Source organism: Meles meles, chromosome 6, assembly GCF_922984935.1.
Source record: "Meles meles chromosome 6, mMelMel3.1 paternal haplotype, whole genome shotgun sequence".
NCBI lineage: Eukaryota > Metazoa > Chordata > Mammalia > Carnivora > Mustelidae > Meles > Meles meles.
In genome coordinates this window covers 115,296,930-115,324,928 of record NC_060071.1, presented here as the reverse complement: position 1 = coordinate 115,324,928, position 27,999 = coordinate 115,296,930, and the positions used below count along the sequence as shown (strand labels likewise).

The 27,999-nt window shown below is 40.0% G+C and overlaps 1 protein-coding gene across 2 annotated transcripts; it reads right to left on the bottom strand.

The window, feature by feature from the left end:
- Position 1: 1 nt before the first annotated feature.
- Positions 2 to 27,992, bottom strand: ZBTB1 (zinc finger and BTB domain containing 1). 2 transcript variants are annotated; one of them, XM_046007007.1, is made up of 3 exons: positions 27,295 to 27,992; positions 9,266 to 11,181; positions 2 to 1,988 (listed from the first exon to the last, which is right to left on the bottom strand). In XM_046007007.1, exons 2-3 carry the CDS (start codon positions 11,161 to 11,163, stop codon positions 1,952 to 1,954), a joined length of 1,935 nt encoding a protein of 644 aa, XP_045862963.1. In that variant the 5' UTR covers positions 11,164 to 11,181; positions 27,295 to 27,992; the 3' UTR covers positions 2 to 1,951. The 2 variants fall into 2 exon arrangements, with proteins under 2 accessions (XP_045862963.1, XP_045862962.1); XM_046007006.1 differs by lacking the exon at positions 2 to 1,988 and having other exon boundaries at positions 2,843 to 11,181.
- Between the last annotated feature and the right edge of the window lie 7 nt (positions 27,993 to 27,999).

Sequence of the window (27,999 nt, the reverse complement as noted above, 5' to 3'; positions counted from 1 at the left end):
AGATACTTTATTATTTTTGTATCAGAGAATGGAAGGAGTTGATAATAACTTTTCACACAATTTTGTAAAAGAGCCAGGTTGAAAAAAATACAGTATAAATAAAAGTAATATACAGACAGTTTAACTTCTGAACATCGAGGAGGAAATTTTATTAGGTAAAAGCAATGGATTGAAAAAATGTTAACAAATTTCCCATGTAACTCAGTAATTCCATTTTATACTGATATACAGAAAATAATCACATTATAGAATGCACTTACATCACTTATAATTATTGTAATTCATTACATTTGTAGTTTAGTGTAGTCACAATTCAAGTCATGTTCCTTTTCTGAATCTGCTTCTACCAGTCAGTCAAAAATTATTAGTTGAGTCTCAACTTATATTGATCTGGCACCTTTAATTATCAGTAATCTTTAATCTTGTCTGCTTCCTACTTTTTAGAAGTCTGCAGTTTTATATGTTTCCCAGGGATTAGCTATAGTTTTTAATTTTGGTTTGTTTTTTTTTTTAGAATGTAACACTTTTCTAAACTTATTTCTCTTGAAGCAATTGAATTCATATGAATTTCAAGTCTTTAGTGGATTTCTCTGCTCCCTTTAGGCCCCTATGCCCACTAATCACATTCTAACTAACTTTATCTAATTTTTTGCTAGTCTAATTAGTAGAATGGATATTCAAGATATCATCCACTTTATACCTAGAGATTTTAAATGACTTTACTTCTGCATATACTATTATGTATACTCTTAGATTTCTTTGTGTAACTCTTCATTAAAACATTTGAAGAAACAAGCACAAAAACAAAATAAGCATTTCTGAAAATATATAATATGATATTGCATAAGAAACAAAATAATAATAATAATGAATTAGATAGTTAACCAAAAGTAAAACTACAAGTATATTCACAATAAGGAAATAATATGGCTATAAGACTCATAAGGTTCGAGCATATACATAGAAAAGTATTTGAAGCCAGGTTAAAATCTCATCAAACATTTCATTTCTAGTGAAAGGTTTTTTAAAACATAGCAATTATTGTTTCACTCAATACTTAGTTGAAATTTATCTTGAAATTTGAAAGCTGAGAAATAATGGTATTATACATTAATACCAAGAATAAATATTTAACAGAAACTCATTCTACGTTATTAGATTATATTGCTAAATTCAGAGGAAAATAATGTGTCTTAAGATACATTGTTTTGGTTGTCTGTGTTTTATGAAAATCTACCACTATTGAAGTAATAACCATTTCTGTTTTTCCTTCAACTTACAGGCTTAAAAGGGAACTTCATTAATCTTAATAATCAAGTTTGTGACTGGTATATACAGTGAAAAAGAGGAAAGGCAAATGTTACATTACAGTGAGTAATAACTAGATTATCTTTCCTTGTTAAAATATTGGTCTCACGTTTTTTTCCTCTGTACCCACATCTTTTTATTTATACTCTAAACTACAGATTTTTGGGTATAATTTTTTTAACTAACTATATTTCATAATATATAAACTGTGATTCAAATTATTTTGTTAGGATTATATGTGTTTACACAGATATGTTATTTTCTCTTTATAATATATTTATAGTAGCCTAGCAAGCCCTTTGATTTCAGAAGGGACCATGGAAGATAATTAGCATATAAATTTTCATTTTAGTGTAGCTTTAACCATTGATGTCATATGAATATTCTAGTTACTTTTCTTTTAGCAGATTTTCCACAAATACTAGGAGAGTCACCATGAATCAATTTTGTCACAGCAAAGTGATTCCAAAGTGATCTTTACTGAGTTTTCTTGGATCCTTGAAACTGGAACTTTTGGGATTGATGAGGTTTGTCAGGAAGACAGAAAAGATGGTGTCACTTCAGATCTGATATTCCTGGGTCTGGACTTAAAGATTATCTGTTGAAGATTGATTCTTCCCCATGTTCTCTCCAAATTCAGATCTCACTTCTCCAGAGGTTTAGAAGGCCCTATTTCACCACTGCCACACAGAAAAAGACAAAACTCAAGAAAAATAGTATTACAAGTTGACTGCTCTACAAGATACAACACAATTCTTAGGTCAGAATTCTATGACTTTTGGCACCAGGCCAGCACAACATCACTACAACAAAGAATGGGAATAAAAGCACAGTTCCTGAGACTTAAGTTTATTTACTTTCTTCCTTAACATAACTCATTGTACCTTTCAAATATCAGGTGTTCTTATTACTAATATAATTCTTCACCTTTAGGGGCATTTTCTTTTTTCTTGCATGATTCAAGCTAGAATGGGTAGGACACATGCCACATGAAAAGACAGGAGGCCAGCCAGGTAGAGGACAGTAGGGAGGAAGGAAGCAATTTAGAGTCTTCCCTCAAATCAAATAATTTTACAATGTACTTTTTTTTTAAGTTTATTTAAATTATCTCTACGTCCAAGGTAGTGCTCGAACTCAAGAGCCTGAGATCAAACACCGTATGCTTTACCAACTGAATCAGCCAGGTGCCCCGCAATGTACTTCAACTTGTTAATGGAAAACCTCTGGTTGAAAGATCCAAGAAATTTAAAATTTCACGTTCTTTGTACTGAGTGACTTCACCCATCAAGCTAACATTGTTTTCTTTAAATAGTAAATATTTTACACTCTGCAAATGAAAATAAACTATACATTACACACATACCAAGGAGTTTTCCTTCCAGTTCCCAAGTTCATAACTCTCCTAAACTGCCCCAGTGATTCAGGGTGGAATTTTATTTTTTGCAACAACACTTTACCCTAATTTTTTTAAAAAAGTGATTGTCTCTTAAAATATTTCGTCCCAGGGGCGCCTGGGTGGCTCAGTGGGTTAAAGCCTCTGCCTTCAGCTCAGGTCATGATCCCGGGATCCTGGGATTGAGCCCCGCATCGGGCTCTCCACTCAGTTCCACTCTCCACTCTCCACTCATTCCCCTTCTCTCTCTGCCTGCCTCTCGGCCTATTAGTGTGATCTCTGTCTGTCAAATAAATAAAATCTTTTAAAAAAATTTTTTGTCCCACATTAGGGAATGCATAAGCATTTGAAAGAAAAGATGATTTTCATAATCTGGACAATTATATTTCTGTCATCTAAAAATGAGCTCTACTGATTCTGACTGGTATAAGCAATTGGTTTAAGTACAATAAAAACAAAATAATAACTTTTAAAATAATAGGCTGTCTGACTGTATTCCTTTCTCAAATGATGAGTACAGAGGGTTATGCAAATTTTCTGACATAAAGCTGTTAATATTCCTAATTCTGAAATGAAATGTCTTTTACATATTTGCCATTCCCCTGGCTCTAGAGTTTCCTCTGCCTTCTTATTGAAATGGTGATTAGTATATTGGTACATTCAATTCAAAACCAGGTACTGGATTGCCGTCTTTACACCATCTTTTTTGTCAGCAAATGAGTAAGATAATGAGAAATTATAAAGACTTCCTGCCCCCTAGTGATCTGTGGTAGATTTTGATAGAGAAGGATGAACAATTCTGTCACTACTGAAGGACCTCAATGATTTGGTTCTCCTAAATAAAAGGAGACAAATAGGATTTAAGTTTCTAAATGCTAAACTCAACTACACATCTGAATATAAACATGTAAGTGGTATTAAATTCATTCAAAATTAGCATGAGTTCACACGCTGCTATTGTCATTTAGTTAATATTCATATTTACTAATACTCACAGACACAAAAATCCTTGCATTTTAAATCTTTGCACCTTTGCCTTTTGCCAGCAGATAAATTTGTAGGTGGCTAAATTTCATCTGGTTTTAGTAGGAGACTCTACCCATATGTTATCAAGTAATATGTCCTTGAGTTTGATAGAAGGCAATGAAAGTGGGCCACCTAAGTGATTATATAGACATCATCTATAGAGTCCTCATTAACTTATATTTCTCTTTTCACTTAAGAAATAACATTTGGCAGATGGTAGAAAGATAACCATTAAAGTAGTAGATTTAATACAGCGGTAGTAAAACCAGTTATATAGATTTTAGAAATCAGGCAATAGATGCATAAAGTTAAAAATCAGATTGGGAGGGGGATTGTTTCACTTAAAGCATTAAATATTCATTTTTTTAAAGTTTGCTGCTAGGTTAGGATACATAAATGGCTGTCATTTCCTGACATTAGCTTTCATTTCTTTTATGAGTAAGACTGTATAAGTTAACACAAAATATTTTTGGTAAATTGAATTATAAATAGCTAGAATAATTAACTTTTGTTTTTAGGCAAACATATTACTCTATAAACTTTAATCAATCACAATATGGCAATGAGGGATTTTGTTTTGTTTTTTACCCAAAGAAATGAAAATCTTCTTACCTACATCATCTGTTAAGACAAAAAGAGGAAACTGGTTCTTCTGGGGCCCTGATTTTTTGGGGGGAATATTTTCAAATGATTTGAATTATTGAACTCATCAGTCTCATAACTGATAAAATGATTATTGGTTGGAGATTAAAACTTAAAGATCAGGAACAGGGAAAACAGAAGGGAAAAAAGTCACAGAGGTAGAAATAGAAAAGTTGAATTCAAATTAATTTTTAATTGAGAACTTAACAATGGGCCCTCCAAAATGGCTGATAATACCACTAAAGGTTTAAGAAAATTAAACCATGTCAATATTATTTATTTCTAAAACATCATTCTAAGTGACCCATTCAAATAATTTTGTTTCCAGCTAATCTATTTTCACATTATCCAACATGTTTACTAGGTACCCACTACCTTACCAGGCACAGCAGATCACAGATGATGAACATGGAGCACAGAGTTTCATAGGAGCTTGATCACATGTGTTCCTAGGCTGAAAAAGCCCTTCTTTGTACCTCTTGGGAGGTGAGGTATGTGGCTTAATGATTTAAGTACAGGCACGCAGAAATCAAATAGGTTTAGGTTCAAATTCCAGCTCTAGTGTTTAATTTCTGTGTGATCTTAGGAAAAACACTCCAGTCTCTCTGAACCTCAGTGCCCCATCTGGAAAATCAGAGTAATACTTACCTCATACAGCTGTGAGGTTAATTAACATTGTGTATTGTAAAGCACTTGGTGGAGCCTAAGGAGCACTACGTAAATGGATGTCGGGATTACTCAGTGTGGGCTCTAGTAGGATGGACAGACGATGGGCTTCCAAATCTGGGCAGCAGCATCAGACTCTTAACACCCATAAAAACCCTATGTGATTCAGCTCACTGGCATGCATCCTGTCTCCCCCGTTCACTACACCTCAAGTATCAAGGAGATGGGGGGCCTTTCCCAAGGAAATGGCCCCACAGAGCTTTTTGGCATCCTGGAATCCTAAGCATTGTTTAGGTTAGGGGGCCTGTACAACACTGGCATTTATCACCAAGAAGCACTTGTTACAAAGGAGATGGGGTCAGTGAGGAAAGATGAGGAACTGATCGAGTAGATTAATGGAAAAAAATTTAACTGATAAAACCCATTAAAAATTAAGAAATACACCCCATTTCTTTATTTTCAACGATGTGTACACATACACATTCAGGTTTTTCTTTTGATTGATAATAATTTACCTCTTTGTTAATGATGGCAAAGTCTTGTTTAACTGTTAAACTGGTTCTTGTGGGGGGGGGATTTTCCAGAGATCTATTAAATATGTGAAGTTCCTTAACTAGGGGTGTAGAGGAACAAGTATTGTTTAACCCCAGGAAGAAAGTTGCCAACCACCACCAGTCTCCCTTCCCCCTTTTTTTAGAATACAGAAGTTGGTGTATCATCTTGAGTATCTAGGTTCATTCTTGCCATGTTCACAGCAATTGTTTTATTAGGCATTTTATAGCTGTAATTTTTTAAACGTATATTATTTTAACCTATCAAATTGTTCTCTAATCTCACCTAGACAATTCCAAATGTTAATTTTTTATTCAACTTTAAATTTTGTTCACATTTTTGTTCTCAACTACAATAGATTATGATTTTTCATGTCAGTCTCTTTTTCCTTTTAATGGATGCTTTGACTGCCCTAGCAAAGTCTGTCCTTATTTTAATTCCTTTCATTTTATAACTAGCCCCTGGAATTCTTATGTACTTTCTTCTAAGTTTTGTCCATGTTCAAACTTCATACATTAAACATTAGTTGTGTTTCATTTTATGCATGAGAGTCATTTCTCTGAATTATTTTTACTTTAAAAATATGGGAGAGATTAAGACAAATTTCTGAGTCCCTACTCCATTGCTGCCTTGTTGTGCTTTATTAATCTGAGATTTTAGTCCTGTTACTAAAGAATTCTAAACCTCTGAGTTGCAATGTAACTGGTGACAAGCTTGTTAGGCTCTGACTCCCTTTCTCCAGGATTTCTTGGTAGAGAACAACAGGCCCTTTAAGCAAGACTCTGTAAGACATAAGATCCCACACCTATCTGTCTAGATTTTCTTTTCATTTTTGGATTTGGAGCCTAATTACATAAATTATGAAAGCAGGAGGAGAAGGCAGCTTCCACAGCTTTGGTTCATTGCCTTAACAGCATGGAAGGCAAGAAGGAAGAGCAAGGAGTTACAGCCCTGTAACCCCAGCAGGGGAAGGAAGTCGGAAGAAACTGGGCTGGAGAGAGGTGTCAGCCATTTTTCATTCTCCTTAAGAGGCAGGTGGCCTTTAAATGTACTCTCTACCTTCAGGAGGAAAATTTGTACAATACACTTACAGAAGCCTGTGCTGCCCTGTGGTTAGTTCCAAAACACCTTACAAGGTGTCCTGTGTAAATGAAACTGGGGGGAGACAACATGGTGAGGTGGGGCTTTGTGAAACCATATAAACATCTTAGTTAAGTTAGATCAGGTTCAATGTTTATATATTTTCTTGCTAATTGTCGGCTGTTATCATGTCAAAACATAAATTAACCCCCCCTTTTCCTAATGGAACATATAATCCTTTTTACAGGGTGGTAGTATTTATAAAGAACCCTACTCTTTTAACAGGGGGAGACCATTGCAATAGATTTTCATGAGGGTTATGTAAAAAAGTGATCCCCCTAAAAATTATGTCTACCTAAGATACTATATAAACAGTTTGGAGATTTGGAATGAGTTTATCTTCTCTCTTTACACAAGTCTCTGATGGTGTCTCTGATGGTCTTTGGGTTTGTTAAAAACTTTTAGCAGGTTCCTATCAGTAGTAATGTATACCCCATATTTCATTTAAAGTTGCATTTCAGATTGAATTCCTTGATAAACTACTGTGTCCAAGGCTAAGATGAATCACTTTTCCTGCTTTTTGTGCTATGTGGTTTTAAAAAAAAAATGCCTTACTTCTCATTTAACTTTTAGTGTATTTCCCCCATCTCCATTTCCCATTATTTTGTTCTCATACCATACGCCTCCTATACTGTTCTGTTCTTACTTAACACCAGTGTATCCCCACAAATCTCTGAGCTCACACTATGCTCTATTACTTACTTCCCTTTCAACTAGATCTGTGTTAGTCAGTATCTCTCAATTCTCTTGGCAATTTATTCTTTTATGCAAACTATAGAAAAATATGACTTGCATATCTTAAAAATCTGATGTAAACAAAAAGCAATGTTATGAAGTTACTGTTCATAATTACAAAATTATACTTTAAATACAGATGTTATTTAAAATCCCTTTCATTATGAGAAGGGTATTACAATGCAAGTAATTCACATTAAAAGGCATTCTATTCAATAGATGTGTTTATTGGTGGGGTCAGTTTTGCCAGTGTTTTAATTCACATGTAATTCATGTAGACCCTGTGGCAGCAACAGCTAATACTACTACTTTAAAAGTGATAAACTATTTCCACTTATATGTTCTGTGATTATTTTATAGTCCTCAAATTTTGTAGTCCTTTACAGAAAAAAAAAAAGAGCATAGATAAACTGCAATTTGCCACAACACATTTCCTCAAATCTTAGATAGTATAAAACACAAGACATTTTTTCCACACTCTATACTTTTATAGAACAACCAGATTTGTAATTGATTTCTTTATTTTATTTGATTTATCAATATACATGGCAGCTTTCTCAAATCTCAAAGTTCCAAAAGTATGTAATTTTAAAGGTGAAAAAAAATCATTTTCCTTTAGATGTCATATTCCTAGAGAGCTATTAAAGTCTATTTATAAACAAAAATAATTGATAAACTAACACACTTTAGAAATCAAAATATCTTAAATTATTTTAAGTGAATACAAGATATGTCTTTTTAATTAACTATCATAGTTAAATTTAATATCACAAAACAAAATGACTTGTCCTCACTAATTTCTCAAGTGGGGTAAAGTCATTGGGTTTTACACTTAATATAAGTTTTAAATGTGATTATTAAATGATAATATCTTATCAATTATAGGAAATATTCATTTATAGGAATTTCCTTAGGTCCATCAATGTTTTTAGGCCAAGTGTCAGCCCATGTCAACCTTCAAGTTTAGAGTCAATGCACCTAACCTGCCTAATAAGCATGTCAATTTAAGAATATGAATTTCACTGATAAAGGGGAATAAACAGTGGCTAAATCAGTTCAACTTATAATAAAAAAAAAAGGGGGGTAAAAGTAGATGAGAGTTTCAAAAAACTAATTACTTAAAAAGAGTTTTAAAAATGAACATGAATGGCCAATGATACTGGATTTAAAACTTCACAGGATAACCTTAAAAAAAAATCCCACATAGAAACAGTAAAGTCATCACCTTATGATAAAAAAAAAACAAAAACAAAAAACAACTAAAGTTTAATAGTCATTGGAGGGGTAACAACCACTGGTAGTCTACATTGAAAAGTAATTTTAATCATAGCTAAAACAAACTAAAATCAAAGAATTCTACTAAGAAATAACAAAAATGATAAACATTTAATAACACCTAAAATGTAGATACTTAAGATCCTAAACAAAAATATTAAAGGTAAAAGGGCCTTGAAATTTTTTCCCAACAATCCATCTTATAAATTTCTAAATAGCTCATATCCTTTGCTTTGGTGTTTTTTGTCTGCTATCAACTAAACATTAGTACAGTAGAAAATCACTTATGTTCTTTTCAAATGCTTGGCATTATAATGTGATCTCATATCTTTCCTCAAATTAAACTTTGCTCCACATATTCCACATGTATACAGATGAACATCCATGTGCTGTTCCAACTGTTCATTATTTGGGAATATCTGAAAGCAGACCTGGCATATCGTCTCACCAGCAGATAAATGAGAAATCATATGCCGTACATGGTCATGTTTTCTGAAGTTTCCTTGATCACAAATGGAACAGACATACCTGGCCATGCCTTTGTGCATATCATTGTGCAGTCGCAACTGACGCTCTCTTAAAAACTGCTTTCCACATGTCTGACACACAAACTGTTTTTCCTTAGTATGAACAGTATAGTGTTCTCTTAAGTGACACCGCTGATAAAATCCTTTTCCACACAGATTACAAAAATGCTTTCGCCTGTGATCTCTTTCGTTCTCTTCCAGGATGGCACTCTTAAACACATCCTGGTCTAGGCAGCTAGACATATGTTCCATCACTAGATTTTCGGTCTCAAAACGCTGGCCACAATTAGGACATCGAAAAGGACAGGCGGAGTGTTTGAACAACTGCTTTTTTTGGATACTGTTTATCTGGAAATGATTGTCCCTAAAATCATCCAACATTTCCACAAACATATCTCTTATTTCTGACTGCTCATCGGGATTCTCTTCCATGTCCATCTTCTCCTCCGCGTTGCCCAGCCCGTTCATTGTCAGATCCTGGGGTTCCCCACATCTCTGAGCATGTTCCTGAAGCTGCCTCCCCTTAACGAGGATCTGTCCGCACTTGCCACACGCACAGATGTTTTCAATGTGTTTGGCTAAGTAATGAGAAGACAGGTCCTCCTCGGTTATTGTGAGTCCGCAGAGCTCACAGGACGCGTTTTCGGGATCCTCTTGTACTGGACTGCTGTTGTTAGGGGGCCTCAGACTTTCTAAACCACCTCTTTCATCAGCAGTTATAGACATCCGCGGTTTGAGAGATTTCCTACCGCTTTTCTTTATACTGATATCCTCTTCGACGTAGTATCTATAAAACGGCTCTTCAGGCTCATCTTCTAATTCGTCGTTGTCGGTGGACTCATTACAGTCTTTATCAGTCACTTTAATAATGTTAAAGTCTTTCAGTTCATCTGTGGGAATATCTTCGGGCTCCATCTTGATGATGATTCTTTTCCTCTCAGCAGCTCTGCTTTTTTCCTCGCCGGCTAGTTCAGACTCCACTGTGCTACTTTTTCGGCTTCCAGTGGTTGAAGTCGAATCATCAGCAGCCTGGTTGGTGTCTCCTCTGTACTTGTCTGTCTGAGTGGAAAATGCTTTGGAAGACTCCTTTTCGCCAAATTCGGCTTTGATAGTGCCATCTTTTCCATCCCTAATGTCGACTATTCTGTGATAGGACCTTGTGTTCTGGTATGAATGTCTATTAGTACAGGTCAGCACATGCTCATCTAACAATTTTTCACAGCTAAAGCCAAACCCACAACTATCACAGGTGAAACTCCGTCCAAAGCGCCGTGACACGCGTTCCTTTGGAGTTGATAATTTGGACACAGAACTTTTTTTACATACATCAAATAGTGGTTCGGGAAAACTGCCTAGCTGTAAAGACTCATCATCAGGCTCTCTGTTGTGTGGCGTATTTACTGTTGAACTTGGCTCCGCACACCACCGGTTGGCCTCACTGCCATTTCTAGCCACTGTGTCTTCATACATCCTCACCCCAAATATCATTTTGCTGTTCTGTTTGCTGGAAGCAGAGGATGAACACTTTGAGCTCGAACAGTCTGCATCCTGTATGTCTTCTAAGCAGTCGGGAACGTTGTACAGCTGCAGGTAGTTCATTGCCACCTTAAACTGCTCAAAACTGGAGGGAGCCGTCATAATTTTCCCCAAGTACATAAACTGCAAAATGAGATCAAAACACTCGGCACTAATTTTCATGTTGCTGAGATTCAGTTGTGCGGTACTGTGCTGATGGTTCATGAAAAACATTCTAAAATAGGAGCTACAGGCAGCCAGAACGGCTTTGTGCGCTTGGAAGTAAATGTCGTCGATGGCAATGCAGCAGTCACAGAGAAAACCCCATTCCCTCTGGTTGTTTAGCTGCTGGAGGACGTAGCTGCTGTGGCTGGGCTTTGCCATCTTCTATTACTGAGAGACCTATGTGACACAAGAATAGTAGAGTCAGACAAGACAGCTTTAGAAAAGGACCTGAAAAGGAGGGTCGCTTTGATCGCACATTGGGACTTGGGTGATTAGGCTATCACAATAAAGGGATATATAAATAGCTCTTCATTCTAATGTAGCAGAACTCAGTAATAGACACCCGAATCATGTTTCAGACATGAAGATGACGGTAACCCAGCCATTTAGTCAAGCTTCTCATTTTGGTTTTAAGAAATACAAGCTAAAGCATCCAAAGCAAAAACCATCATTTTGGTTTTATCACAACTCTACGGGGGAAAATGTATGCTAAGTGTGAAAGGAAAAAGTTTAAAAGTATCTGAAGGATCCAAACAGTGAAAGTAAATAAAATAGCAACTTAAAAGAAAAGTACATAACTGCAGAGTATTAAAAAGTCTCACAAATTTGCTATTAAGGAACTATTGCTCATTTTTTAAAAAAATTATTTATTTATTTATTTGACAGACAGAGATCCCAAGTAGGCAGAGAGGCAGGCAGAGAGAAAGGGGGAAGCAGGCTCCCCGTTGAGCAGGCAGTCAGATGCCAGCCGATCCCAGCTGGGATTGATCATGACCAGAGCCCAAGGCAGAGGCTTTAACCCACTGAGCCACCCAGGCGCCCCAGTATCGCTCATTTTTTAAAGGTGATGAGTGTATTTTGGTTAAGAGTCCCTATCTTTTAGGTATACATACTGACATGTTGATAGATGAAATGATATAATCTAAAATACACTAGAAAATAACCTAGTAAGGTGGGTGTGGGGTCTACAAATGATACAAGATTGGCCATGTGCTGGTAACTACTGAGTCTGGGAGATAGGTATAATTCTATTTTTGTATGTTTGAAAATTTCCATAGAAAAAATTCTATTTAAGATGCTTATTATATTGGGGTGCCTGGGTGGCTCAGTGGGTTAAGCCTCTGCCTTCAGCTCAGGTCATGATCCCAGGGTCCTGCATCGGGCTCTCTGCTCAGCAGGGAGCCTGCTTTCCCCCACTCTCTCTATACCTGCCTCTCTGCCTACTTGTGCACTCTGTCAAATAAACTTTAAAAATCTTAAAAAATAATAAAATAAATAAAATAAAATGCTTATATTATATGGAAATGGCAACAAGTAAATAGGTTTGATCAATGCTCTTCCCTTGATTACTGGAGAAGCAATCAGTCTGTAGAGTCAGAATATGTATTATATTGCTGGGCATGTACTTTAGGGAATAACAAAGCAGTGGATCCATTAGGGAAGGAGGTGTCTATCCTCTAAAGGTAAATTTTTCCTCATTTAAAAAAATTATTAAAAAAGAGGGGGTGCCTGGGTGGCTCAGTTAAAGCCTCTACCTTTGGCTCAGGTCATGATCCCAGGGTCCTGGGATCAAGCCCTGCATCGGGCTCTCTCCTTGGCGGGGAGCCTGCTTCCTCCTCTCTCTCTCTGCCTGCCTCTCTGCCTACTTGTGATCTCTGTCGAATAAATAAAATCTTTAAAAAAAAAATTAAAAAGAGGATACAAGGTAACGTGCAAAAAATTCAAATACATAAAATAAATAGAATAAAAACACACTTAGGTCACATACCTCTTCCCAGAGGTAACCTCTCCAAACATTCTGGATTGTGTATCTTCAGTTCTGTTTATATGTATCCATACAAAGTCAATAGATATTGAGTACCTACTATGTGCCCAGGCACATAGTCTTTGCTCTTGCTGTATGATTTTTTTTTTTTTTAAGATTTTATTCATTTATCTGAGAGAGAGAGAGCACAAGCAAGGGGAGCTACAGGCAGAGGGACAGGGAGATGGAGGCTCCCCCCAGAGCAGGAAGCCCAATGTTGGGCTAGATCCCAGGACCCTGGGATCATGACCGGAGCAGAAGGCAGATGCTTAACGACTGAGACACCCAGGCTTCCCCTAAATGGTATCATTTTATATATACCTTTCTGCAACTAGTTTTCTTCACTGAACATATGGTAGACACTATAAATATTATTAATGTAGTGAGTTGACTTTGGGAAAAGAAGAGGGAGAGAAAAACATTAAAAGCATTAGAAGCCCTACCCATTATATTATAAAACTAAAATAAGATCCAATTTTAGCCTCAATTTTTAATCTGTATATAAAACTTCAGAATCTATCTTCTACTTAAAAATAAGTTCCTACACAATCTGAGCATAAAAAGAACATTTAACAAGCTGTTCAGAGAAATAAAATGTTCACTCTTCAGTCCCCAAACCCTTGAATCCCTGCAGTGGTAATTAAGAGGTATCTACGTTTATTTCCACTTGCTTTTTATCTGTTCACCACAGACTGTATGTGGATCACATACCCTTTCTCCCCACTACCTAAGGACCTATCCTACCTCCTCCTTCCTAATGACAGAAAGTCACATAGTCAGGGATGTGCCTCTAGTCAAAAGAAGGTAGCCTATAATGAGACCTACTGCCTTCTTAAAATTGCAACCATTATTACCACTTTTGTAAGGCAGATCAAACATGTCACATTGTTACAATCTTTCAACCTTTTCAAGCTTCTATAAATCAGTTATCTGTACTCAATGCTCAGTATGTACCTAGATACAAAAAGCAATATATGCACAAAGATATTCATGAATAATCTGAAATGCCTGGTAATAAGGGAGCTGTAAGTGAACCTAGGTAAATCAACCTTTACCAAGGTAAATCCACTACCTAAAATTCATGGTCATGTGGCCTTTAAAAATTATGTAAAACGAATCCAAACAACAACAAAATGAAAACACACACACACACACACAAATGCTGACCCCAAGCCCATTTTTTAAAAAAAGATTTATTTGACAGAGATCACAAGGAGGCAGAGAGAGAGAGGAGGGGAAGCAGGCTCCCTGCTGAGCAGAGAGCCTGATGCAGGGCTCGATCCCAGGACCCTGGGATCACGACCCGAGCAGAAGGCGGAGGCTTTAACCCACTGAGCCAAGCCACCCAGGCACCCCCAAGTCCATTTTATTTAAGAGGAGATTTCTAGGTCTATAGTCATTTTGTGGGACTCAGAGAGAACTTTAACAAGTAATAAAGAAAAAGAGGCAGAAGGATAGACGTTATCTCAAAAAAATTTTTAGGGGCGCCTGGGTGGCTCAGCGGGTTAAAGCCTCTGCATTCGGCTCAGGTCATGATCCCGGGGTCCTGGGATCGAGCCCCGCATCGGGCTCTCTGCTTGGCTGGGAGCCTGCTTCCTCCTCTCTCTCTCTCTCTGCCTGCCTCTCTGTCTACTTGTAATCTCTATCTGTCAAAAAAATAAATCTTTAAAAAAAAAAAATTTTTAGTAGTAAGAGTTGTTAAAAAATTAAACAAACTCTTTTGGAGGACAATGGATGCCCTGCATGGAAGATGGATGAAAAGTCGCTGAGGACAGTATGATAGAAGGAAAAAAAACACAGGCTTTGGGGGCACCTGGGTGGCTCAGTCGTTAAGTGTCTGCCTTTGGCTCAGGTCATGATTCCAGGGTCCTGGGATTGATCCCTTTATCGGGCTCCCTGCCCAGCAAGCTTCTCCCTCTCCCATTCCCTTTGCTTATGCTCCCTCTCTCGCTGTCTGTCTCTGTCAAACAAATAAATAAAAATTAAAAATCTAAAAAAAAACAAAAAACAAAAAACACAGGCTTTGGATCTGAGAGACCTAAGTTCCAATCTGCCTTTGCCACCTTACTTATCTTCACAGACCCCAAGTTTCCTGAATTGTCACAGTGGGAATAATAAAATGTCAAATACCGTATCAAATGTGAGCAGTCACAGAAGCAACGTGTAAGACGTATACTTCCTGACATGTGAAAACTAATGGAAGTTAGACTAGAGGTTGCTTATTTAAGCATCAGGAGCTATGTTTGATTAGAGAACCTTAAAATTTCCTTCATGGAAAATTTCCAAATGGAGGAGTCCTGCAGAAGAAAGCCAGCGGTTAATCCATAAAGACTTTCAGGTTTTAAATTTCCTGTGCTTAAAATAATGATATAAAGAGCTTAAAAGTTCCAAGTACTCTTCTAAGCTAAATGGAAAGCAGTTTTATGGCCAGCCACCAAACGTGGCGCAAAGACATACACCACCACGACAGGCACCACTACCACTGGAGCCACAGTTCAGTTCCGTTGGTAAAAAGACATTCTGTGTTAACGTAAACAAAACACAACACAAGAGCACCAAGGGCATTTTCCTTGCAACAAACACGCACTGAGTGCTTCCAGTGCTTCAGGCCCAGACACTGCACGAAGTACGGAGAATCCGAGCATTCTGCAACCTCGAGGACACACCCCTGAGGGGAGTCTTGACTTCTGCATTAGTGACTCCATTTAACATGTACGTATTCAGTAAAGTGCCTCCTCTGTGGAAGAAGGCATCACGCTCTGGTGACAAGAACCAAGGGCTCCAGGTCAGAAAGGCACGGGTGCGAATCCCACTGTCTTCAGCCATCTCTCTCCATCCCTGCCTTCCCCTCAGGACTTGGGGTGGAACAAAATTCTGCTAACACTACTTCTACAGCTTCTAGGCTGCCCTGGAACTGTAGTGTCCTCAGTGGCATTGTGCAAACATCCACGTTCCAGTAAACTGAACTTTAAAAGGTGGAGTAACTTTTTTTTTTTTTTTTAGATTTTTATTTATTTATTTGACAGAGAGAGATCACAAGTAGGCAGAGAGGCAGGCAGAGAGAGAGAGAGAGGAGGAAGCAGGCTCCCTGATGAACAGAGAGCCCGATGCGGGGCTCGATCCCAGGACCCTGAGATCATGACCTGAGCCGAAGGCAGAGGCTTAACCCACTAAGCCACCCAAGCGCCCCAAGGTGGAATAACTTTTTTTTTTAATATTTTATTTATCTGACAGAGAGAAATCACAACTAGGCAGGCAGAGAGAGAGGAGGAAGCAGGCTCCCTGCTGAGCAGAGAGCCCAATGCAGGGCTCGAACCCAGGACCCTGAGATCATGACCTGAGCCGAAGGCAGAGGCTTTAACCCACTGAGCCACCCAGGCGCCCCTGGAATAACTTTTAATAGCAGTCCTACACCCAGCAGTCCCAACAATTTTGTTCTTGTTATACCTCACTCAGAAAAGCTTGGAGAGGGCCTAATAACACAAACAAAACAAACCCCCAAAACACAGAAAAGAAAAAAAGAAAGGAAGCAGGGCACAGAACCAGGGTGAGGGATCTGAATTCCTGTGAGACTTTTAGCTTGTTATCTCTTGAGAATAATTTTTGCATTAAAATTTTAAATATTCATTCACTTATTAAAAACAATTTCAGGGGCACCTGGGTGGCTCAGTGGGTTGAAGCCTCTGATTCGGCTCAGGTCATGATCCCAGAGTCCTGGGATCGAGCCCCACATTGGGCTCTCTGCTCAGCAGGGAGCCTGCTTCTTCCTCTCTTCCTGCCTGCCTGACTACTTGTAATCTCTGTCTATCAAATAAATTAAATCTTAAAAATAAAAATAAAAATAAATAAAAACAATTTCACTCACTTCGGGCAGGGAGCCTGCTTCCTCCCCCTTTCTGCCTGCTTATGATCTCTCTCTGTCAAATAAATAAATAAACTCTTAAAAAACAAACAAACAAACAAACAGAAAAACCAATTTCATTCAGATTCCAAAAGTTTACTCCTTTCAATTTTTTGATATTCTTAATAGTTCTACCAAAAAACCCTTAACTTTATCTTACAGTAAAGCTTGCAAATGTTTTAAGTAAAAGTACTGCTTATATCTTAGCTCTTGTTTTTATTTTAATTCCAGTAATATCCAGTGTTATGCTAGTATATACAAGTTAATACCCAGTGTTATACTAATTTCAGGTGTGCAATTTAGTGATTCAACACCTGCACACAACACCTAGTGCTCATCACAGGTTCCCCCCTTAAATCTCCATTCCCTATTTAACCCATTCCTTCACAACGACCCCTCGGGTAACCATCAGTTTTTTCCCTAGCGTTGAGAGTCTTGTTTCTTGGTTTGCCTCTCTTTTTCTCCCTTTGCTCGCTTGTTTTATCTTAAATTCCACATATGAGTAAAACCTTCTAGCATTTGCTTTTCTGATTTATTTCACCTAGAATATGCTCTCTAGCTCCATCCATGCCATTGCACATGGCAAGATTTCATTCTTTTTCATGGTTGAATAATATTCCATTGTGTATATATACCACATCCTGCATCCTCTTTATCCCTTTATCAGTCGATGGACACTTGGGCTGCTTCCACATCTTGGCTATCGTAAGTAATGCTGCTATAATCACAGGGTTGCATATTTCTCTTTGAATTAGTGTTTCTGTATTCTTTGAGTAAACACCAAGAAGTACAACTGCTGGTACAGGGTAGCTCTATTTTTAACTTTTGAGGAACCTCCATACTGTTTCCCACAGTGGCTGCATCAGCTTGCATTCCCACCAACAGTACACAAGGGTGTAGCTGTTCTTGTCTTTATAACTGAAATCTGTGACTGATTTTGTGTTACTAGCTGTATCACTGGTGAAACAAGTTTATTACAGCTAGAGGTCAAGTACTTCAGGAGAGCAGGACTTCAAATGTGATCCAAAGCCAGGGTTCTAAGGCCAGAAGGGTATCTGTATGCATGCAGTTCTCCCAGAAGAGAAAGGAGTTAGGTGATGCAAAACATTTTACACTGAATTTTAAAATTTTTAGTTTGAAAAAGTTTCATCTCATTCAAAGGCAGCTGCCAAGCACATTCAGCATATTAATTTAGATACCCACAGATGTTTAGAGAGATCTGATCTGGTCCAACATTCTTATTTCATAGAGGTGGCAAAGATCTAAGATTGTTAAATTGTGTATCAAGGGGGTAGTTAAGTGTGGTAAAGTAGGTACTAGGATTACAGGATGGAATTCTGACCACCCAGGTGGGTACCAACCACTTGGAACTTCTATAATGTGCCCTCCTGCAAAGAACACTCAGCAGCGACAGGGCAGGAGTCCTCACAACAGGGTTTACTGGCCAGATGCTCTTGTACAAGCCACTACCCATATTTGAACTCTTCTCTCTAATGCTGTTTTATCTGTATGGGTGCCTCCAGTCTTATTCAGTAGACATGGTCTAAATTACAGCATGTAAGCTATTTCAGTAAATTTCTCACAGACACAGTAAGGTATCAGAAATACTTTTCCTTCATCACTATAAATCTCTTAAATTGGCAAAAACAGCTTTGCTGAAACTTTCTTTCTTTTGCCTCTGCCTTAGTCAAATGATAATGGAAGGGCCTATAACTGGGCATATAAACTGAATGAAGAAGTTACTTACAGTTACAATTTTGGAGTGACTCCTTCTGTAAAGCAAATGATCTCTTTTCAATGTGTGCCAAAGACCAAGGAAGCTCCCCTGGGGACAATTGCATAGCCTCGGTGAGAATCTCCAGCAGAGCCTAGTATTAGACTCTCAATTCAGTGCCCCAATCTCTGAACTACTAACAATTATCTCTGAATCTCCAAGGTCATTAGGTATATATACAGTGATTTTCTCATACCTATTTGTGTCTTATATGATTGGATATATGTAATGAATTTAATTTGAAGGTTATAGACTATCCTTTTTAAAAAGCCTGCCTGAAGTCAAAAGAAAGGATTTTCTGATGTTAATAAATCAGAGTATCAGAATGTGTCAAACACCTACAACATTCCTAACACTGCATAAAGCTCTGTGGTAGAGGGTGGAGAAGGATGGTAAACATAGAGCTAATACCACATGAGAGATTAAATTTTGAACCAAGAAACGATTTGAGAATAATTAATATACCGAATAAAGTTCAGCGAGAGAGGGAAAAGAAAAAATCATGACTGTACTAGAACAGTAGGCTTTAGGAAGGATGTAGGATCTGAGTGAAGCCTTAATGAATGAATAGGATAGAGAAAAACAGAAGGCAAGGGGAAAGGCATTTCAGGTATCTGCATAAGTGTGTAGGTGTAAAGAATTGGGAGAGGGGTACACAGCAGCATAAACAAAAATATGAAAACGTAATGGGAGGGAAAACAGATGCTTTAATGGACTGGTAAATGGAGGTTATAAAGGTAGAGTAAATGAAAACCATCATGCAACAATAATGGGAATAGCCAGCATTTGTTAGGCCTTAGTATCAATGGTCAGGCTCCAGTCTAAGCAGGTAGAGGGGTGTGTGTGTGTGTGTGTGTGTGTGTGTGTGTGTGTGTGTGTGTGTGTGTGTGTGTGTGTGTGTAATGTGTATTGTATACAATGTTATATAACTTCTGGAAGGCCACAGAGGACTTGGTGGGATTAGAACAGTGTGTGTGTGTGTGTGTGTGTGTGTGTGTGTGTAATGTGTATTGTATACAATGTTATATAACTTCTGGAAGGCCACAGAGGACTTGGTGGGATTAGAACATTAGAACATAAGCAATATGACTCTTGAGCCTGACAATATGGCCTCAGGGATTTTTGTCACCTATAAAAATAAGGTCACGCTGGCGAAATTCTTTCCTAGAATACCATTTTCTAAAGTATATGGTCCAATGTCTAAGCTTGATTAAGTTCCTTAGGTTTTCTCCTTGAAATTTCCAGGAAGAACCAGTTTTGTAGTTGCTCCTAAAGATAAAAAAAGTTTCCCTTCAAGGCACTTAAATGACAGACACAAGGTTAAAAATTTTTTCACTTTTTAGAACAGGCATTCTGGCTGGTTATTAGACTGCAAATTCAGTACTTAGCACAGGAAGTTCTGAAATTATAATTGGGTTATGTTCCAAAACTTTATTTTTAAGTTAGTTATTTGGAACTTGAAACACATATTCCCATAGAAACAATGCTATAAATGGTGAGTCAGTTCTATGCTCACACCCCAAAATCTTTTAAAACCCTAATGTAGCTTTACATCAGTCCTACCAGTGCTACAGAGTGACTTTTATCATTTGTACTAACAGAGGTACCATACAGCAATGCCTACCTCACTGACCTCCAGGTATAAGGATGCGACTTAATGGCCTCTGTGCCCTGTGCCTAGCACACATTGCCCACACAGCTGGCCCCTGATGATGCTTGTTCAAACGGAAGTCTTAAAAAGAGCCCAGGAAGCAGGCACCAATAGATCTGGATACAAACTCTACCACTTATTTAGCTATGAGGAAACATCTTTACCTCTCTAAACCTGCTTTTCTCATCAATAACGATAATCCTACTCCTCCCAGGGGTCTCCTATAAATTAGAGAGGACAATTTCTTCTTGTCTTTTTAGTCAAGCATAATATAATTTTCCTTAAGTATTAATATCATCATTGTGAACACAGTTCATAGAATTTTATAATGATCAATTTCAACCTGATTCTTTATAGATGAGAAAACAAACTGAGGCCCTAAGAGGTTCAGAGACATGCTCAAGGTCACTTCCAGTTTTAGTGGCTGACGGCAAAGGCCCTTGGCTCCTCAATCCTGGTCCCTGAGTACAGAACCAACTGGCTGTCTGCTTTCTCCTCTGCGTTGTGTTTTGCCGAAATACAGGAGCTATTCAAATTGGCAAGGGCTGTTTGCACCTACACAAAATGGCCCGCGACTGCTGTACTTTGGGAGATTGTGGTTTGTTGGCTGGTTACTATTTTTATGCCTCCTTGCTCGTCAAGCCAACAGCGATCACTTCTGAAAGTGACGCTGATCTCTTGCTGCCCACTATTTCAATCTGTTATAGGTTATGAAATTAGACAAAAACTCACTGAAGCTGAATTTATATAATTTTCAGAGAAGACCTAGGGAAGTAATCTGTAAGATAAGACTTTAATTCCTGCACTTGGTTTCATCTATTTTAATTGCTAATAGGCAATGATCTGCTTTAGCCTTGCTTCTGGCCAGGGGACTGGATAAGCTGAGGTTGCCAACCGAGTACTTCTGAGTGAGGTGTTACTACAGGTAAGCTGCTAGGTCTAGGAAATAAATTTATGCATACAGAAAGCAAAGTGAACACAGTGGCTTCTGGAATATTTCTCCCTCCCTCCAGAAGAAGAGAGGAGCATGTGGATGACTCAACTGGTTAACCACTGGACTCTTGGTTTCACTTGGGTCATGATCTCAGGATCCTGGGACTGGGCCCTGCATCAGGTTCTTTGCTCAGGATTCCACTGCAGGATTCTCTCCCTCTGCCCCTTTCTCCACTCATGCTCACACACAAGTGATCTCTTAAATAAATACATACATACATACATACATAAATACATAAACAAATAAATTTTAAAGAAAATAAGTAGAAAAGTATTTAATCCAGGCAGTCTCTACATTTTGATCTATTCATCTTAAAGAGGCAACATGGCATCTTCTGACCACTAGAGGGCACCATGTGAACAGCAGGCTTCTCTCTGCAAAAAGCAGCTTTACCAGGAAGTCACTTTTTTGCACGTGGCATTGGTATTCTTGGTATTCTCAGGGTTCATTTTGTGGAACTTATATCTATTCCAAAGTGCCTCTGTGACTTTGGGACCCACCTAAATCTAATCCTCCCCCTGAATTCTCTGTCTCACTGGCACTGCCATGAACCAATCACCCAGGCTACTTGGGAGTCACCTGGGACTTCTCCCTCCCTTAATGTCACCAATTTTCCAGTATTTCTCAAAATCTGCCCCACTATTCCACGCCTACCTTCCCTGCCCTCCTGAGGCCTCTAACATCACTCCTGAGTTATTACAACAGGCTCCTTAACTGGCTCCTCAAATCCATCCTTCACCCTCAATTAATAAAGAACAAAAAATAACAAAAATCAGACCATATCATTCTCCTTCTTAAACCCTTCTATGGTTCCCTTCATGTATCCTCAAGGTAAAGTACAAACTCCTAAGCAAAGCATAGAAAGCCAACAGTGCCCATCCATCTATCTTATGTTTGGCTACTTCTTGCTTCAAACTTCATGTTTAAGCAGCATAAAACTGCTTGCTCTCTCTACTCCAACCATCCCCAGCCCAGCCCACCTTACTTAATGTACTTATCTCCGTTTTTATTCATGCCGATTGGTGCTTCTGCCTGAACCTCCCACATACCTAAGAATCCGTTTATCACCTCCTCCAGAAAACCTGCAGCACCTCCCTCTCCCACTATTTTAGGTTTTGATATTACTCTGTATCATCTCCTTATTTTGCACTTATTTACACTATATTTTCATCATCAGAACAGTAACATAAAGTAGGCGTTAAAGCGCAGACTAACCAGATTGCCTGTGTTCAAATTCTGGCTTTGCCACTTAGTAGGTGTGTGACCTTGAGCAGGCTGTGTAAGTAATTTGTGCCTCAGTTCTCCCATCTGAGAATGGGGATGATGATCCTTCCTAGGTTGTAGAGTTATCACAAGGCAATGGCTGTCAGGGAGAAAATGCTAAGTAAGAGCTGGCTATTACCATTATCTGTGTGTCTGTCCATAGGTCTCACCACTAGATTATGAGCAACCTGAAGGCAAGGCTGTTAGCCTGTTTCTGTGCAATACGGTAAGTATTCAGCAAATGCCCCTAAAGCAGCAGCTGGTGAAGCAGCTCTAGGACAATGGGAAGTGCTACCCGGACTCCTTCCCTCAGCAGATACACACAGCTTTTTGTGTGTTTTTTTTTCCAGTTATAGCTACCTTTTTCTTGTTTAATTCCAACCAAAACCCTGAAAATTTCACTCTCTCATCTAATTAAAAGTCAACAAAATGAAACCAGTAAAAAGAGTATCATAAAAAAGTGTGTTCATTCTAAGAAGCTTAACTCCATTTTTAAGCCTTAAATCTATTTAAGATTTAAGATCCCCTTCATCCCCAGGACCTACCACAGCAAAGCCTTCCATGCTTTCACATATGCTATGCCATTCGCTTTGCTTAGAACCTTTTCCATGTCCAGCTCACTCTCTTTGGAAAGTCCCCCTGCCCCCCGTCCCAGGATAATGCAGATGTCCCTCTTCTGTGCTTCCAAACAGCCCCTACCTACAACTATGTGGTGACCAAAAAATGGATCATCCAAACTGAATGTTATGTCTATTACCACACTCTTGGCACGGATTATAATTATGTGGCTCCCCCGCTTTGCTGTAAGCTCCCTGAGATCAAGGCATTGTCTTAGTCATCACGGTGTCCCTGAGCCTTTAACAATGGCCTGGCATTTAGTTGGTATTTGATCAATTTTGAATGAATAAATGTTGAAATAGGCATTTTATCTTACTTATCAATTTCTTCCTTCCTTCCTTGTAATCTCTACATCCACCAAGGGGCTCAGAGTCACAACCCTGAGATCAAGAATCACATGCTCCAGTGACTGAGCCTGCCAGGCACTCAATTTTTTGCATTATTTGCATTTTTGCACTTAAATTTTTGCATTATTTCAATCATGGCAACTTTTACAAAGTGGTCAAAAATTTACAAAGCAAGTTCCCATACATTAAACAACTGGTTCTCACGACGACACTGAGATAGGTATTTTCATTATCCTCATTTTGTGAATAAGGCAACAAGTGTAGTGGTTGGTACTAAAGTGCTCATCGTGTAAGCAGAAGATGGGACTCAAACTCTGGAGTCTTGATTCAGAACCCTGAGTTTCAGCTTTTATAAGCCAGACAACACTCTTCCTGGCAATGACTACTAACTGAAGTGCCGCTTTGGAACGTCCTGAGCCTCACAGTCACCCACCCTCACACAGCCCCACACAGCAGGCAGCCGGCCATGCCCCTGCCCCATCTCCTCTTCCATCTGCTGACTCCCACAGCCCATCAGAGCAAGCCCTTCCCTAACACCAAAAGATGTCAAGTGGGGACGGAGCTCTTTAGTTACCTTGAAAAAAGGATTATGTGTAGCTCCCGTAGATAAGAAATGAAAAATCTGGTTGGTGATTTAATTCATTTTCCAACATTATATGGAAAACGATTTTAAACTCAGAGCAGAGCAGTATAAAAAAACCCATGTCCCCAACACTCAAGTAATGTTGTGATTAAACTTCTATCTACTATTTTGGGGCTTCGTTTTCAGAACATCATCAACCACTTCACACTCATTCTGTAATTTGACTAAGATCTCTTGTATATCCCATACAAGCCACGATTTAAGTATAGTTAGAAATCTATCTTAAATATGTGCCGTGTCCTCCCATGCCTCATCTACATACTGCACAGTCATTAATCCCCCTTCTTCATTCTAATTCTCTGTCCTTGATGTCTGGCATGCTACCTCTAGATACTGATCAAGGAGGACCCTTCACACCGTATCAATACAGGGATGTCTGGGCAGTGGTTTTCATGGCAAGTATAGCCACTCCTTCCCTCCCAACTATGAAATTATTAAACTCTCTACAAATATGAAGCTTTTGGGGGGTCTGATGTTGTTGTTTTTTTAAAACGAGTTGGCCAATATAAATCAACCCATCACAGGCTGGATGGACATCATCATTAGCATAAAACAGTGTGAGAACCAGACCACGGAGGTAAAGACTTCATAAGGACAAACTTAAAATAGCAACCCTGTTATATTTAAACACTCGCGTCTGTTACTTGATCATAGAATTTTAAACCAGTCCAAGGCAAAACATTCCTTTTCTCTACCTAGTCAATTCTCACCAACCTGAGTAGGGAATAGAGAACATAAGGCCATGAATCATCACACGCCATCCTTAGGCAGGGTGAGGCATATACAACAGCACAGTTATGATCGAATGCTGCCTCTCCTTGTTTTAAACAAGGAATTGATTATTAACAGTTATCTCTGGAATGATTTTCATTTTTGTATTTTATGTACTCTAGTAACGCTGAATTTTTACAAAAAAACATGGATTTTATATTTCCATTTTGAGAAAAAAACAATATACATGAATCACTTTTAATTTGGTTCACATAAAAGCATATAAGATTAACAATGTCAATATTTCAGGGTAAAATATACTAGCACAAGGAAAAAAAAATCAGGAGAAAACATCCTACAGAGACCAAAGTGACCTCTCAAGCAGGTATTTTTCAAATACAATTTAATTTTGGGGGAAGACAACAGATTACAGCTTAACAATAAAAATCTATGGAAACTTTTCTGCCTTTGTATCCCAAATGGTTGTCTCCCCTTTGGGCCAGAAGGTTAATAGCTAAGGCTTAACACTTTCCTGACTGGAAGAAGAGAAGCCTGAAAGCAGACACTTCTTTTCTCCTGCACATTAGGATAGGAAATGGTGCTAAAAAGAACACAGAGACACTCTTAAAAAGCTCCATAAATTTATCTTCTCCAGAGCTTGGCGAAAGAGAATAAGGAAACAGTACAAAAATTTAGCACTGTTGGGGTGCCTGGGTGGCCCAGTGGGTTAAAGCCTCTGCCTTCGACTCAGGTCATGATCCCAGAGTTCTGGGATGGAGCCCCCACCATCAGGCTCTCTGCTCAGTGGGGAGCCTGCTTCCCCCTCTCTCTGTCTCTGCCTGCCTCTCTGCCTACTTGTGATCTGTCAAATAAATAAATAAAATCTTTAAAAAAAATTTAGCACTGTTAACATGAAATCAAAACACAAGGTCAAGAGCAAGTGGCTGAGACTGCACTCATGCCCCGCTAAGGTCCTGGTTAAATATGGTCTCTTTTTTCTCTGACAATGAGGCACCAAGACTCCCCCACAAACCACCCCCAAAGTAGGCCATCCCACTGGAATGGGAAGAATAGAAAGGCTTCTGGAAAGGCGACTCAACCTGAGTTATTCTACACAGTGAAAGTTCGGTCATGATGGAGAAATCTCTTAAAACGAATGTTAAGATGTTAATGAAAAGTTCTACTGCAGACGGTCTTTATTGATCTTTAAAAATAGTTCCCCATCTACCAGGTTTCAATTTTCTCTAAGATGAGGAAGCCCCAAACCCATTCAGTTATTACTGATACTTCATCAGATAGCCAGCAAGTGAATCAAAAGGAAAGTTTTGAGGTTGTGTTAGCCAGCCATCATTCAGGCTTCATCTTTTTGTATCCCAATTCTCCCCATCATATCCATTTGCACTGACAAAATTTCACAGACTCAAATTTCTTCGTTTCAAAGGAGAAGGTAGTGATTGCTCTGAAGTTAACATGAGAACTGCATCCTTCACCATTTCTGCTCCAAAGTGCCTTGAACTTCGAACCATAAAACTGATTCTAATGCTCCTCAAAAAGCCTGGAACCACTCCTCGGGTTCGAGAAAATCGTTCCTGTGATAGTTTTCCCGTCGTGAGACCGTGAGACACACGGTATGGAACTACACTCAGGTCAACGAGAATCTGCGCGTTACCTACCACGTTTAAGCTCGACTGGAGTTATTATTACACACATACAAAATGCCCTGCTGTCCCCCAGAAAACATCAAGGACTTTCACCGACATCTCCCCGACGCTCCCAATTTGGAAAAGGTCATGTTAACCTTTCAGATCCTACAGACGCGTTCCTTGATTAGTTTACCTAAGACTGGGAAGGTGGCTGAGCTCAGACCCAAGCCTCCAAGTTTTAGCGGTTATGATTCCCGATCTACACCCAACGCATTTGCCGAACACTAACAGAACTTCTAGCAAGCGCCCACCACTGGAATCGAAAGCACTTTTTTCCCAGGAAACACATCTTTTCCACCGAAAATTCCCAAACCCGAGACCCACTACTTTTTACTGAACAAAAAGCGTGTGTGTCGGCAAGAGGGGGTGAAAAGAGCGTGGCAAGAATTTGCACGGCTCTTACGCCTCCTCCGTCGGAGCGCGCCCAAGTCTGCGGCCTCGGGCTCCGGGACACTTCCCCTCCCACCCGCCGAGGAGCCGCAGCCGTAAGTTGAGAGAAGCGGGCTCTGGGCACGTCAATCAACCGGGTCCTCCCGCCTCCCGTCTACACCTCCCCTCCCCTCCCCTCCCCCCCACCCCAAAAAATAAAGACAGAAAGAAAGGGAAAAGAAGGTAACTAATTTGAGAACTAGTCTCCGCGGGGGCTTCGCCTCGGACCCAGGGAGGCCGCACGTCCCGGACGAGGCGCGCCGGCGAACGGCGGGATCGAGCAGGCGGCCCGGCAGCCGCCCGTCGCCGGGTCCTCGCGGCGCGTCCTCCGCGCCCTGGATCCCCGCACGGGTCGGCACCGCTCCGGCCCCGCACTCCGTCAGGCCCGCGGCCCGCGTCCTCCCGCCCGGGCCAAAGTTGCGCAAATAGCCCCACAACTGGCAGATACTCACCGGCCGCAGCAGGAACCGGGGCTGCGGAGGTTTTAGGGAGTTTAAGGCAAATCAGCCGCGGGAAAGGCGGGCGGAGGCGAAGGGGCCGCGAGCTGCAGTGGCGGCGGCGCGCGGCGTTCGGGCTGGGCTGCGCGGAGAGGCTCTGGCTCTGCCAGGGACTGTGCTGCAACAAAGGACTTCCGCTGCCGCACAGCCGCGCCTGCCGCACCGCACTGAGCCGGCCCCGCTTACGCGGCGACTCCGGGTCTGCCCACCAGTTCGCTGCGGCGTCCGCCAGCCTTCCCCTCCCTCTCGCCCGCCCACCCACTCCGCCGCTGGCTGCTAGGGGCACCCGCGGTCGCCTGTTTGTTTGCAACAAGTTTCTGCGTCGGGCTCCGGGGAGGCTGGCGCAACCCGCACCGCGGGGGCCGGCGCGGCGGCGGCTTTACCACCCCTCTCGCCCCTCTCCCAAGGGTAGGCTTGGGACCTCCTCCTCCTCCTGTTTGCACAGCTGGATGTGACTGGGCTCCTCCCGACTCCCCAAGGGCAGGATGCTGTTTTCCCACTCCGTCCAGATGTCAGACCCCTGCCCCGGAGGGCTCCGCAGCCGAGCCTTCCCTCTCAGTTCGTCCCTGACGTTCTGAGGGCGCCGGCACCCTCGCCCCGTCCCGTGCGCCGCCAGGCGGCCCGGGGTCGCCCATTCCCCGCGCTCCCCCCACTCTGCCA